General features: G+C 35.8%; 1 protein-coding gene across 1 annotated transcript in view; it reads left to right on the forward strand.

The window, feature by feature from the left end:
• Positions 1-3834, forward strand: part of LOC131851899 (putative inorganic phosphate cotransporter) — a 78651-nt gene extending 74817 nt beyond the window's left edge. The window contains exon 11 of the mRNA XM_059202454.1: positions 3428-3834. Coding sequence (XP_059058437.1) covers positions 3428-3471 — 44 coding nt within the window. The 3' untranslated portion in view covers positions 3472-3834. The remainder of the gene's footprint in view (positions 1-3427) is intronic.
• Positions 3835-15098: the final 11264 nt, after the last annotated feature.

A 15098-nucleotide genomic window follows, 5' to 3' on the forward strand; every position in this document is an offset into this window, starting at 1 on the left:
TGTAGCACTGCGACCTGCATAGATCTATTGTGCTCGCCCTTTTTCATATATAATACATGTACACCCGTGCGAAGACGGGGCGAGTAGTTACTCATCAATATTTCACACAACTGTGTACTTGCCTGAACGAATTTTCCACAAAGAGCGAACGACATTTTATCCAATTAATGAATCTCATTTGTAACCGCCACTGACCACTAATGATGGCCTTAATGATAGGGGATGCTGAGTTCGAGTCCGTCCCCAAGGATACAAACATCTTATTTGCTCCAAGAGTAATGTTTTGGTAGCTAATCGTGGTATTTACGGTAACGTAATCAGTAACTGAATAAATGAACTGTCAACCTATTTCAAAAGGGAAGGAATTATAGCGTAGTTGCGTTTATTTTTTTTTTGTTTCTCCGTATTGTGATCAATAGTTATATTTAAACTTTCGCGTTTTGTACACGTTAATATTACATTTAAATAGGCTTTGGCATGAATAATTTTATGGTATTAATTAATACCTCTAGACCAAAAAGAAAGTTCCCAAACTTTTTTGTGTCATAGACGCCTTGCCATATTTTTCGGGTTTGGATAGACCCCCCATTCTTACCTTGTATTGATTTTTTGTAAATTTCTAAGTGTAGTAAAGTTTAGGGTTAAAAATATAAAGTAAAAACAACAAGTTGGAGTTTGTCATAGACCCCCTTTATTTTTAAGTCTATGGTAATACTATATAGACCACTTTCTAGTCATCTATAATACGATATTATTAATAAATAAGAAAACTGAAGCACAACGGTAATGAAGCAAAGAATAATAAATATAACAATGATTGTTACTAGCAGTTCGTCTACCATTCCTTTTAATAAACTTTTTTTTTTTTATAATCTCAGGACAATTCACACAGCGCCATCTAGACCCAAGTTAAGCTAACTAAAGCTTGTGTTATGGGTACTAGACAACTGATACAAATACATAGATATATTTTTTTTGACGTAAATACATACATATTATACATAGAAAATACCCAGACCGATACAAACAATCATACTCATGAATACAAATGTTTGTGCCGTGCGAGGAATCGAACCCGCGACCATCGGACGTAAAGCGGTATGCTAGACCGATAGACCACCGAGGCCGTCTTCTCTATATTTATAAAAAAATAGATATCCAAAATATATCGTATATTTTGGATATCTATTTTTTATATGTCACTTTTGACTACTTAATTGTTTAGTTACTTTCCTTCGCTGTGAGCCCTTTTGGGAAGAATACACATTTTTACTAGTATTTGGTTTTTATTAAAATAGTAGTTGTGTTCTCGCTCCAGTAACAATGATAATGATAACAAAGAAAAATAGTGTTAAAATAAGATTTCATATAATTGTATATGCAGTGTAAGAATTCATAATGTGTATTGTTACATTATGAATTCTTACATTGCACAATGTAATGAAAACTGTGAAATTAGTAGTAGTGTAAGATTTATATAATTGTATATGCATATTGGTAAATCTAATCCTCCAAATAAAGATGGGTGACACTGCATGTTGTCAACTCACCCGGCCGGCCAGCGGTGGTTCTGGGCCAGACGGATAAGGTCTGCCTCGGTGTCACTGTTAGGCAAATTGTAACATCTCGGCTGGAGTTGTACAAAAGTGGAAATTAAATAAATATTATAATATTAAAGTAAATTAAAAAAGGCACGGGCGAATATAACGGTGGAATAATGTAAAAAAAAAAAATGATAACGTAGTAGTGAATATGAAATAAAACCTAGTCTTTACAAATCCCCAGTTTAAATATCCGTTGTTTTTATTCTCAAAATTATACATATTTATTATAATTCTCTCTTATCATTACATAGTATAAATACAAAGTCGCTGTCGCTGTCTGTCCGTCTCTATGTATGCTTAAATCTTTAAAACTACGCAACGGATTCTGAAGCGGTTTTTTTTAATAGATAGAGTGATTCAAGAGGAAGGTTTATATATAATATATATGTACACCCATGCAAAGCCTGGGCGAATAGCTAGTTATCTATAATGAGATATTATTAATAAATAAGAAAACTGATGCATAACGTTAATGAATCAAAGAATAATAGATAGAGTGATTCAAGTGGAAGGTTTATATAATAATATTTAAAGGGTATATATATTATACATGTACACCTATGCGAAGCCAGGGCGAGTAGCTAGTCGACTATAATGAGATATTATTAATAAATAATAAAATTGATGAATAAATATAATGAAGTAAAGAAGGTCTAGAAAGGTAAAGGGTCTAGGTAGCGAACTCTGAAAAGGGCGAGCACAATAGATCTATGCAGGTCGCAGTGCTACAGGTGCTACACATCTGACAATAGCCCAAACAACCCAATAAAAAAAAAAAGTAAAGAATAATAAATATAATAATGATAATGAAGAAGTGATTATGGAATAAAACATAGACTTTACAAATCCCCAATCTAAATATCTGTTGTTTTCAAAACAAGTCTCTAATCAGTGGTAATATTTGCAATACAATCAAGGTTTATATCAATACTTTGTTACAGAGCCTTCGACGTAACGATACTTGTTACGAATTGAGTTTAATTTTCAAATTAAAGTAAACAAAAACCGCTACAAACCTAAGTACTTAGTATTCTATGAAAGATCTGAACGGTTTTTTTTCACGGTTGATAATGGAATGGTGCACCCGCCTGCGCTAACGGTTTATGCTGGCGGGGCACCTTTGGAGGATGATAAGATGAATATGAGGTCAGGTCAGTTAGCCCATCGTGAGAAATTCACCAGGAATTTATCACGATGGTTTACAGGGGGAACCGCGTGGAGGTCAACCTGACAATGCAATGAGATCATCAGTTCACATTACTAACGATCCCCTTTCCCCCCAGATCTGAATGGTTAACCTATAGATATCCTAGCTGAACCGGCAGGTTGTATGTTTTATAAATTGAAATTGGTATTAAAAATAACTGGTTAGTGATAGAAGAGTGAAAATTTAGGGTTGTATATATTTTTCAATGTGAAATAATAAAAAAAAAAATGGTAGAAAAATTAAAAACAAAATTTATGGGGTGAGCTACCCTTAACACTTAGTCAAGGGTAGTTTATAAAAATTAGTTATAAACCTATTCTCAAACCTACTTTTTGGAGAAGTATAGACACGAAATCTGTGACACGAGAATTTTATATAATACACTACTAGCTGCACCAGCGACTTCGCCCGTGTGAAATATAACTTTATTTTTCTAAAATAAAAGTAGCCTAAGTAGACTTTAGTCTGAGACACCACTTGGGTTCGAACCTCGGCTCAGGCCGTCGTAATTTCCCGTTTGAATTGGACACGATACAAGCAGACAACTGATTTTCGTTGTCTACCCGCTTTCTTAATAGTTTACTACGCATTACTTATACAGTTGTTTTGTTCACAGAGATTGCAAAGAAGAACGAGGAAGAAAAAGTTTCCAAATTCTGAAATAGCATCCGTCAAGATAAATTAAATTATCTTTACTTTTGACGAAAGTAAATAGAAAACCTTACAAATATTTTCAACTTGTAATTGCAATTTGTGATAAATTAAAAAAGACATATTAGGTAGGTATTTAATTGAAAACTACAAGAATATTTTTAAAAATTGTTTTTCAATTTGTATTGTACATCATTACAGTAACTATTGTCTATATATATGTACATTAGCCTACATATATATCATTAGCAATTACCAGTACATTTGTCCATTGTCCAATATATATAAATTTCTCCCTATAATATTAGTTATCTGCGAGTGAAAGTCCTGACAAAATCAGTCCAGCTGTTTCATAGATTAGCAAGAACAAACAGACAGACAGATTTTTGTATCATATATATACATATATACGTTACTTTTATATGTATGTCAGTGAAAAGATGATAATTTGAAATTAACAAGCAAAAAGTTCATTTTATTTATTTGTATCATTACGTAGTATAAAACAAAGTCACTATCGCTGTCTGTCCCTATATACGCTTAAATCTTTAAAACTACGCAACGGGGTGGGTAGCTAGTATATAAAAAAACACGCCAAAAAGCGTAATGGTACAGCAAAAGCTGAAAAATTAAGGATAACAGTGATAAAATAACACCTCTATGAATAAAGGAGATAGAGATACTCGTACCCACGCTGACGACTTTGAACAACTTCTTCAGTAAAGATTCCTAAATTACTAGTACCTGTTAAAAATTACAAAATTTACTTAAAAACTAGCTATATTCCGCAGCTTTGATTACTTTAATTAAGATAAAATACGTATATGTTAATCTAGATATGTCTGTACTAAACTTGACTCATATCTGTCTGTCAACATTTAAGCATGATTGAGTAAGAATCAATCTAATATTGTTAGATTAATATTAGTCAAATCAATATCAAATCAAATCAAAACATCTTCATTCATATCTATAGCAGACATTTATGATAAGTGTAATCTACCAGTTCGGTATGATATCTTAGTTTACACACGACAACAAAATCGGGGACAATATCGTAACAGGGGTTGGTGGTAAAATTGGCACGAAGGGTGCATTATTTGTTTATTTATTTACATCATATTACGTGAGATTTACACACGGGCCACTGTCTTTCAAACAAAACCTTATACACAGTAGGTGGTACAGATAGTCATCTTTGCCGGGGCTACTTTGAAGCCGAAGAAACGGCCGCTCACAATCTTGGAGTGTTTGCAGTGGCCGCCACAATAGGTGCTGCAGATAGTCTCCTTTGTCGGAACTGCTTTGAAACTGAAGAAACGGCCGCTCACGTAATCTTGGAGTGCTTGAAGTGGCCACCACAATAGGTGCTGCAGATACTCTCCTTTATCGGAACTGCTTTGAAACTGAAGAAACGGCCGCTCACGTAATCCTGGAGTGCTTGAAGTGGCCACCACAATAGGAGCTACAGACAGTCCCCTTGGTCGGAACTGTTTTGAAGTCGATGAAACAGCCGCTCGCGTAATCCTGTAGTGCTTGCAGTGGCCACCGCAATAAGTGCTACAGACAGTCTCCTTTGTCGAGACTGCTTTGAAACCGAAGAAATGGCCGCTCACGTGGTCCTGGAGTTCTGGCAGTGGCCACACAACGCACACAAATCCTCGGAACGGCGAGGTCGCTCCGTGAAGCCTGTGAAGGCAACAGGAGGCCTCTACAGTTCTGGGAGGAACTGGCTACTATAGTCTGGGCTCAACATGATCGGCAAAATAAGAGGTTAAGTGCTGATAACAGATCCCAACATCCAATACAATGCGAGATTTACAGTTTTCCAATATGGCCACTTTTATATTAAATACATGTATACACAATAACATACCGTTCTATACAATGCTTTACAGTTTTCCAATATGCCCATTGACGTATTACATACATATGTATAGACATTAATTAAAAAAAAAACAAAGTTAAACTTACATACTATCTAAATTATTGATTGAAATAGAAATAATCTTTATTCAAATAAACTCATTACAAGCACTTTAGAATAGTCATTTGATTCTACCACTTATTCGGAATGCAGAATCATCACAAGAAACTTGTGTGTTGCTTTTTTGAATAGATGTTTTTTTATATAATAATTACAGTATCACAAGTAAGAGGCATGCGATAATCAACATAGAAATCGCTACGCACTCATTATTAGTGTAATCAGATAATATTGTTAGTGCTATGGATTTTAAGTTTTTCTATAAAAACATTATTATTGATAACCAATTCTTCAATTTTATAGTAAGCTTTTTTGAAAAATTAATGCTATACCACATCAAATTACATGTAAATATGTGTAGGTCTGCAAATCGACTAACTACATCGTTGAGTTAACTTAATGTAAAGTAAATCCAAGTTTTTTATTATAAATGAGTTTAGCGTTTGGTCTTGTGATGGAAAATGATGCGAAGACCTAAGATGTACCGCGTTTTTGTTCTAGAATAAAGGATATTGTAGTTTAGCGCAAGCTGGAAGTGTAGTTGGTAGTTGCATTCTTTAAAGTAATAATAATAATCATCTCAGGACAATTCACACAGCGCCATCTAGACCCAAGTTAAGCTAGATAAAGCTTGTGTTATGGGTACTAGATAACTGATACATATACATAAATATTTTTTCTGTAAATACATACATATTATACATAGAAAACACCCAGACCGATACAATCGTACTCATGAATACAAATGTTTGTGTCGTGCGAGGAATCGAACCCGCGACCATCAGTCGTAAAGCGATGTGCTAGACCGCTAGACCACCAAAAGTACATTCAATTATGTAAAATGAGTTCCAATTTCACTACACACGAGTCGGTCTAGAGCGTTCACGAGTGCTCCGATATTGTCCCTTACTTTAGTACCGTGTGTAGACCGTTTAATCCGCAAAGATACTCTGTTTTAACTTTACAAACGAAATTGTACACTATTACATAACACATATGATTGTTTTTTGTATGAAAGTAGGATAGAAACAAATAGTTTGGTGTCTACACACAGTCGACCAAACCAAAGATGTGTGATATTTGTAATAATAAATCGAAAGTGCCTTATTTATTTTGTAATTAATTTTTAAATTATGTACATAGATTGTTTAATAGAAATTAAATTGTATTTAATAATTATAATTATGGATTTTATTTCAAAAATTCGGCCATTGCGATCGTCTTCAATTTTTTCGGACTACTCTAATGCTGTTGGCCGCAGCTGGCCTTTACAGCTTCACCGGACGATAGGGGGCGAGTGCAGATGGCACTCCAAACCTGCGGAAGGACTTATGGAGCGGCTGAAGACCAAATCCCGCCTATCGTCTTCCCTGAGGGGAAGATGATTGTTGGTTGTCTGTATTAACTAGTGATGTACCAAGTCACATGGTCCCGCCTGGAAATAATCTTGTTAAACTCATGGATAATTTGCCACAATGGACTACCTGATCTTCTGACCTGTGTACATTTATTTGTATCGGTCTGGATGTTTTTATGTATAAGATGAGTAATCTCTGTGCTGAGTATCTGGTGCCCCTCCAGCGTATACCGTTAGCACAGGTGAGTGCACTATTACATTATTATCAATTGAATAAAAAAATATCATGCAGTAAAAAAAACATTCCTTCATTCATATACATAAAATACAGACCGATACAAACAATTGTATCTACTAATGAATACAAATGTTTGCGTTGTTCGGAATTTAAGCCGCGACTCTCAAGAGCACGGCAATGTGCCAAACCTCTGAACCATCGAGGCCGTAAGAACGTTATCAACTTATTCCAAAGACAAGACGTATCCGTCTTTTTGGTTCTCGTAAAATATTCACAAAAGCAAATCATGTAATAGTATATTTTGTTGATAAAATCCGAGTTTTTTTCCCAAAAACCGGCTATTAATATTCAAGGGTCGCCCCCGCAATGGAGGTTCAAGTGTTCCTCGCTCCAATTTTCCTCGACAATTTTTCCGTTGGCAAATTACGTGCGAGGAGGCGTTCGATTTTATGTTTTTCAATCTCAATTCGTTTCAAAGTTCGAAGACGGTGGAGGCAAGCTGACAACTTGATAACTATTTCGTTATATCGATGTAAAAAACAGTTAACATTCATTCAGGAAAGGGGATCATTAATAATGTGGACTAATAGCCCCATTGGTAGCAATATATATGTAATATTATGTTATCTGTGCTAGTAGTAACTAGTACCTTGTCATGTTGAAAAAGTTAATAGGTCTTTTATGGGAATAGGTATAAAAATTTACAATAAGATACTAAAGGATATGTTGGAATTACCCTTAAATAAATTCAAAACATTTACTGAGCAAAGCCTATTACTCACTAAACGATTACTTGAATGACGAGTGTGCATGGCAATAGTTGTTCATGCACTGAATTTTCATTTAATGTTAGACATAGACACCTATATAAATATACATTGTAAATAAACTGGCTTTAAAAAAAAGTAATTCCATTGAGTTTCTTGCCAGTTCTTCTCAATTGGATCTGTATACCGAACTGGACGGTAGGGAAAAAAAATAAAATTATAATGTAAAAATTTGACGTTTATAAGCGGCTAAATTGTCCTACATGAATAAATGATTTTTGAATTTGAATTTGACACGCAGTTTTTCTGGAAACCATCGTGATAAATTACTAGTGAATTTGCCATGTGGGGAATACTGACCTGGCCTTTTGTTCATCTTATCATCCTAGGCTGCTTCTCCGCCAGCTTAAACCGTTAGACGTAAGCGTAGACAGTTCACCACTCCAAGATGAACAAAATTCATCTTATCATCCTAGGCTGCTACTCCGCCATCTTAAACCGTTAGATGTAAGCGTAGACAGTTCACCACTCCAAGATGAACAAAATTCATCTTATCATTAGGCTACTTCTCAGCTTAAACCGTTAGATGTAAGCGTAGACAGTTCACCACTCCAAGATGAACAAATTTCATCTTATCATCCTAGGCTGCTTCTCCGCCAGCTTAAACCGTTAGATGTAAGCGTAGACAGTTCACCACTCCAAGATGAACAAAATTCATCTTATCATCCTAGGCTGCTACTCCGCCACCTTAAACCGTTAGATGTAAGCGTAGACAGTTCACCACTCCAAGATGAACAAAATTCATCTTATCATCCTAGGCTGCTTCTCCGCCAGCTTAAACCGTTAGATGTAAGCGTAGAGAGTTCACCACTCCAAGATGAACAAAATTCATCTTATCATCCTAGGCTGCTTCTCCGCCAGCTTAAACCGTTAGATGTAAGCGTAGACAGTTCACCACTCCAAGATGAACAAAATTCATCTTATCACCCTAGGCTGCTTCTCCGCCAGCTTAAGCCGTTAGATGTAAGCGTAGACAGTTCACCACTCCAAGATGAACAAAATTCATCTTATCATCCTAGGCTGCTTCACCGCCAGCTTAAACCGTTAGATGTAAGCGTAGACAGTTCACCACTCCAAGATGAACAAATTTCATCTGATCCGCCAGCTTAAACCGTTAGATGTAAGCGTAGACAGTTCACCACTCCAAGATGAACAAATTTCATCTGATCATCCTAGGCTGCTACTCTGCCAGCTTAAACCGTTAGACGTAAGCGTAGACAGTTCACCACTCCAAGATGAACCAAATTCATCTTATCATCCTAGGCTGCTTCTCCGCCAGCTTAAACCGTTAGATGTAAGCGTAGACAGTTCTCCGCCAGCTTAAACCGTTAGATGTAAGCGTAGACAGTTCACCACTTCAAGATGAACAAATTTCATCTTATCATCCTAGGCTGCTTCTCCGCCAGCTTAAACCGTTAGACGTAAGCGTAGACAGTTCACCACTCCAAGATGAACAAAATTCATCTTATCTTCCTAGGCTGTTTCTCCGCCAGCTTAAACCGTTAGATGTAAGCGTAGACAGTTCACCACTCCAAGATGAACAAAATTCATCTTATCATCCTAGGCTGCTACTCCGCCAGCTTAAACCGTTAGATGTAAGCGTAGACAGTTCACCACTCCAAGATAAACAAAATTCATCTTATCATCCTAGGCTGCTTCTCCGCCAGCTTAAGCCGTTAGATGTAAGCGTAGACAGTTCACCATTCCAAGATGAACAAAATTCATCTTATCATCCTAGGCTGCTTCTCCGCCAGCTTAAACCGTTAGATGTAAGCGTAGACAGTTCACCATTCCAAGATGAACAAAATTCATCTTATCATCCTAGGCTGCTTCTCCGCCAGCTTAAACCGTTAGACGTAAGCGTAGACAGTTCACCATTCCAAGATGAACAAAATTCATCTTATCATCCTAGGCTGCTACTCCGCCAGCTTAAACCGTTAGACATATGTAAGCGTAGACAGTTCACCACTCCAAGATGAACAAAATTCATCTTATCATCCTAGGCTGCTACTTTAGATGTAAGCGTAGACAGTTCACCACTCCAAGATGAACAAAATTCATCTTATCATCCTAGGCTGCTTCTCCGCCAGCTTAAACCGTTAGATGTAAGCGTAGACAGTTCACCACTCCAAGATGAACAAAATTCATCTTATCATCCTAGGATGCTTCTTCGCCAGCTTAAACCGTTAGATGTAAGCGTAGACAGTTCACCACTCCAAGATGAACAAAATTCATCTTATCATCCTAGGCTGCTTCTTCGCCAGCTTAAGCCGTTAGATGTAAGCGTAGACAGTTCACCACTATAACATCATCTATTAGGGGGAACGAGAATTTTTAGTAATTTGGACTGTTAATTCCATTGCTAGCAATGTTCCATGTCAGGTTAAACTCCACGTGGAACCGGGTGGAAATAATCATGACAAATTCTTAAAGAATTGTTAAGATGAGGTAATTGACTTGACTTTTTGCTCATTTTATCATCCTCCACTGCCGCTCCACTAGCGTAAACTGTTTTTTTTTTTTACGTATGATAATGGCAAGGTGCACCCGCCTGCGCTAACGGATTACGCTGGCGGGGCACCAGTGGCGGATGATAATATGAGCATGAGGTCAGGTCAGTTCGCCCATCGTGATAAATTCACCTGGAATTTATCACGATGGTTTCCAGGGGGAACCGCGTGGAGGTCGACCTGACATGGTATATTGCTAGCAATGGGAGTTACTAGTTCCCATTACTAACAGTTCCCTTCCCCCTTTAGCGTAAACTGTTAGCGCAGGTGGGTGTACCATTCCATTATCATCTAATAAAAAAATATTCATTCATATACGTATTTTTGACAGCCTCGGTGGTCTAGTGGTTTAGCATACCGCTTTACTATCCGATGGTCGCGGGTTCGATTCCTCGCACGGTACAAACATTTGTATTCATGAGTATGATTGTTTGTATCGGTCTGAGTGTTTTCTATGTATAATATGTATTTAGTAACAAAAAAAATGCATCCATGTATTTATATCAGTTATCCAGTACCCATAATACGAGCTCTGCTTAACTAGGGACTAGATGGCGCTGTGTAAAAAAAAAAGTTAGTTATAAATCAATCATATCTCATAACAATTGTCAAAACTAAACAGATATACCTATATGTCTATTTAATTCTATAGACTGAGAAGGCCGTAGTAGAAATGCTATGGATAAATATTTCATTCCAAAGATAAAAGGAACCAAATAAAACAACATTGTTTTACTTCACTTCATTGTATTAAAAAATATACATCGAATGTTTTATCTTTATGATTTTGAATGTGCATTTAAAGTACGTATGTTCTTGAAAACAGTACGCAGTTTAGAAATTCTAAAATTACTTTAAAGTTAACAGCTCTCGGTTCCAACATTTCCGCACCAAAGACTCTTTAGGCACTTCGGGGACTGCTGCATGCTCTCGTGCAGCTTTAATACTGCACTTCGCTATCTTTATTTTCGCTGTATTCAGGATTTGGAAATAAAATATTACGATGTTACACAATTTACATTTAAACGACGACTAAGTGCAATCTTAGTAATATTATAAACGCGTTAGTTTGTGAGTATGGATGGATGTTTGTTACTCTTTCACGCAAAAACTACTCAACGGATTTTGATGAAACTTTACAGTAATATAGCTATCACAATAACATGTAGATGTAAAATTTTAACATTACAAAATTCAAAAATACTAATATATTTTGAATTTTGAATTTTTGAATATAAATGGTTATAAATTTCATGCAACTGAAACCGTGGGCACAGCTAGTAATTTTGACTGTCTATCTGTCTGTTCGTTTGTTCCAGCTAATCTCTGAAATGGCTGGACTTATTTTGATAGGATTTTTATTGGCAGGTAGCTGATGTCATAAGGAGTAACTTAGGCTACTTTTATTTTAGGAAATGGAAGTTAAATTCCACGCGGACGAAGTCGCGGGAACAGCTAGTAGACTATAAATTTCATGGAGAAACAGCTGGCAAGTAATAAATTCATTTAAAATCCAATGAGATACCGTAGCTATAATCAAGGGCATTGCGCAAATCGCATCGTGCGCAACCAACCTCCATTCATGGTATAGCCTCTTTGCTAACACCATAGACTTATGGTGTTCTAAGTCACTTTATTAATACAGGCTTAAGACAACACCGATACTAATATTATGAATGCAAAAGTGTGCATGTGAAGCGGCTGAAAAAGCCAAAATATGTAAATACAGGGATCTAGGCTCCGAATATGAATTTGTCCCTTTCGGTGTCCAGACCTTTGGTCCGTGGGGTCCTAGCGCTATAAGACTTTTCAAAGAAATAACGAAAAGGTTAGTCGACATCACGGAAGACCGAAACTTACCTTGGACAAAGAAATCTAGCTATTCAAAGAGAACGCTACCAGTATCTTCGGAACGTTTAGGGACCCCTTTTAATAATATATTTTAGTCATCATATTATTATTTTTTTTAAGCTTTTTAATTTTAGGTTCTTAGTTGTACAATTAGGTTATGTAAATACTAGTAATAAAGTGTGCATGTACATCTATTTGAATCATCATTAAATTACTTAATGCTAATAATCGGTAGAATCACAAAACTTTGACAATTCAAAAGTGCTTATATTAAGTTTATTTGAATAAAGATTATTTCTATTTATATTTCTAAAATGAATTTGTATTATTTTGTCTAATTCCGGTATTATTAGCATTTATTTATTTATATTTAGTCTTTATGGCAAGAGAAGTAAATTATCTTTAATTCTTAATTTTAATTTTTTTTTAGCCAATAGTCTACCGTTCCTACCTACGCTAATTTATAGGAACGGAAAAATATTTTAATAATTACAATCACCAGAATCTAAAGTTACTCACTTTAGGTTTGAGCAAATCCAAGGAAAGCCAATCGCAACAAAGTATTACAGTTGTCACCTGTGGGATCCGAACTTTGGTCCCTGTGCAGTAATTGCGCCAGCTATCTCGTTAGGGGAATGCAACTGGCGTGTGCTAACTATTGTTTTGACTAATGTGAGTTTCCTTAATAGTTCGCAGCAGGGGCGCAGCTACCGTCGTAGAATACGGGGCCCCGGGCCCCAACGTGCGTAAGCAAAAACTTCCCATTTTTTTTATTTCACAAATGATAAAAGTTAAAATAAGATATTTTCCCGCACCAGTTATGAATGATTTAATAAATCTGGCAAAAAAGGCAAGGGCAGGGGCCGTTCAAGTATTATGAAAACACTATATGGGGCGGGGGTTCTTTGCTTTGCTTATTTTGGACGACATGGGGGGTTGGGGAGTTTAAATGATGATTACGGTCCCCCCCGTAGGGGATTGTTAGTAATGTGGATTCATGACCCCACTACCATCACTAGCAAAAAACAGCAATATTCATAATATTAATACTATATTTAAAGAAAAACTTGCAGTCCCCAAGTATCGTTTAGAAAAAGTCAATAGATCTTTTATGGGAATAGGTATAAAAATTTACAATAAGATACCAAAGGATATATTGGAATTACCCTTAGATAAATTCAAAACATCTGTTAAGTCATTTTTACTGAGCAAGGCCTATTACTCACTAAACGATTACTTGAATGACGAGCGTGCATGGCAATAGTTTCCATGTTCGGGATTTTCATTTAATGTTAGACATAGACACCTATATAAATACATTGTAAATAAACTGGATTTTAAAAAAAAAAGTAATTCAATTGAGTTTCTTGCCAGTTCTTCTCAATTGGATCTATATACCGAACTGGACGGTAGGGAAAAAAAAAATTATATGTAAAAACTTGACGTTCATAAGCAGCTAAAATGTCCTACATGAATAAATGATTTTTTAATTTGAATTTGAATTTGAATGTACCATGTCAGGTTGACCTCCACGCGGTTCCCCCTGGAAACCATCGTGATAAATTCCTGGTGAATTTACCACGATGGGCTAACTGACCTGACCTCATATTCATCTTATCATCCTCCACTGGTGCACCGCCAGCGTAAACCGTTAGCGCAGGCGGGTGCAACATTCCACTATCATCAGAAAAAAATGATGATTACGTCATTGTTATTTACTTTTTTACACGAATGGCTACCCTCACATTGTCTTTGCTAAAAAAAGAATACATTAATTGAAAAATGTTTACGTAAGCATGGGGGGAGGGGGTAAGAACTTTGCTTACTTTTGCTGACAAGGGGGATGGGGGTAAATAATTATAATAAATCTGCTTACGTAATACTTGAACAGCCCCAGAGTGTATATTTCATTTGAATTTTTTGTAACAAATTTGCTAAAAGTGACGGATAATTATGATGAATAAATATAGTATTTCTTTTAATATTATGCATTTTTTTTTTCTTTTGTGAGAAATGTATACCTTCGTAAGGGCCCCCAAACAAATTTTTATACGGGGCCCCGCCAATACACGATACGCTTCTGGTTCGCAGTAAAACAAATGAAGCGTGGCAATTGAGGGCAACTTTAACTATATTTTACGACATACATGTATTATTGAACCTCATTTTATTATATTTGGTACTACCTGTACCCGCACTTCGTCCGCATGGAATTTAACTTTAATTTTCTAAAATAAATGTAGCCTAAGTTACTCTCTATTGCATTAGCTACCTGCCAATAAAAGTCCCGTCAAAATCGGTCTAGCCATTTCAGAGATTAGCCTGAACAAACAGACAGACAGTAAAAAATGATATTTTACTGTATTTATATTCATATGCATGTAGTAAAAAACGGTTTTTCAATATTACAAACAGACACTCCAATTTTATTTATATGTATAGATGACGACCTCGCTGGTCTAGCGGTTTAGCACACCGCTTTACTTCCGATGGTCGCGGGTTCGATTCCTCGCACGGTACAAACATTTATATTCATGAGTATAATTGTCTACATCGGTCTGGGTGTTTATATTTTTAATATTTATGAATTTATAAAATATATATATATATCTATGTATTGAGATAGAATATATCATCGTATATACTTATTACATAGTATATTATTTCTTTATTGACCAATAAATTATGGTACAAAAGAAGGACTTAATGCTACAGGCATTCTCTACCAGTCAACCTTCAGGAAGTGCAGAAATACTTGATGGTGGCTTAACATTAATTATATAAATAACATATATACAAATATTAGCCTAAACTAAAACTAAACAAGAATAGAATATACATATATATTACATACACACAACTTAAT

Source organism: Achroia grisella, unplaced genomic scaffold (genome assembly GCF_030625045.1).
Source record: "Achroia grisella isolate CSIRO2021 unplaced genomic scaffold, CSIRO_AGI_Agris_v1 utg809, whole genome shotgun sequence".
In the NCBI taxonomy this organism is placed as follows: Eukaryota; Metazoa; Arthropoda; class Insecta; order Lepidoptera; family Pyralidae; genus Achroia; species Achroia grisella.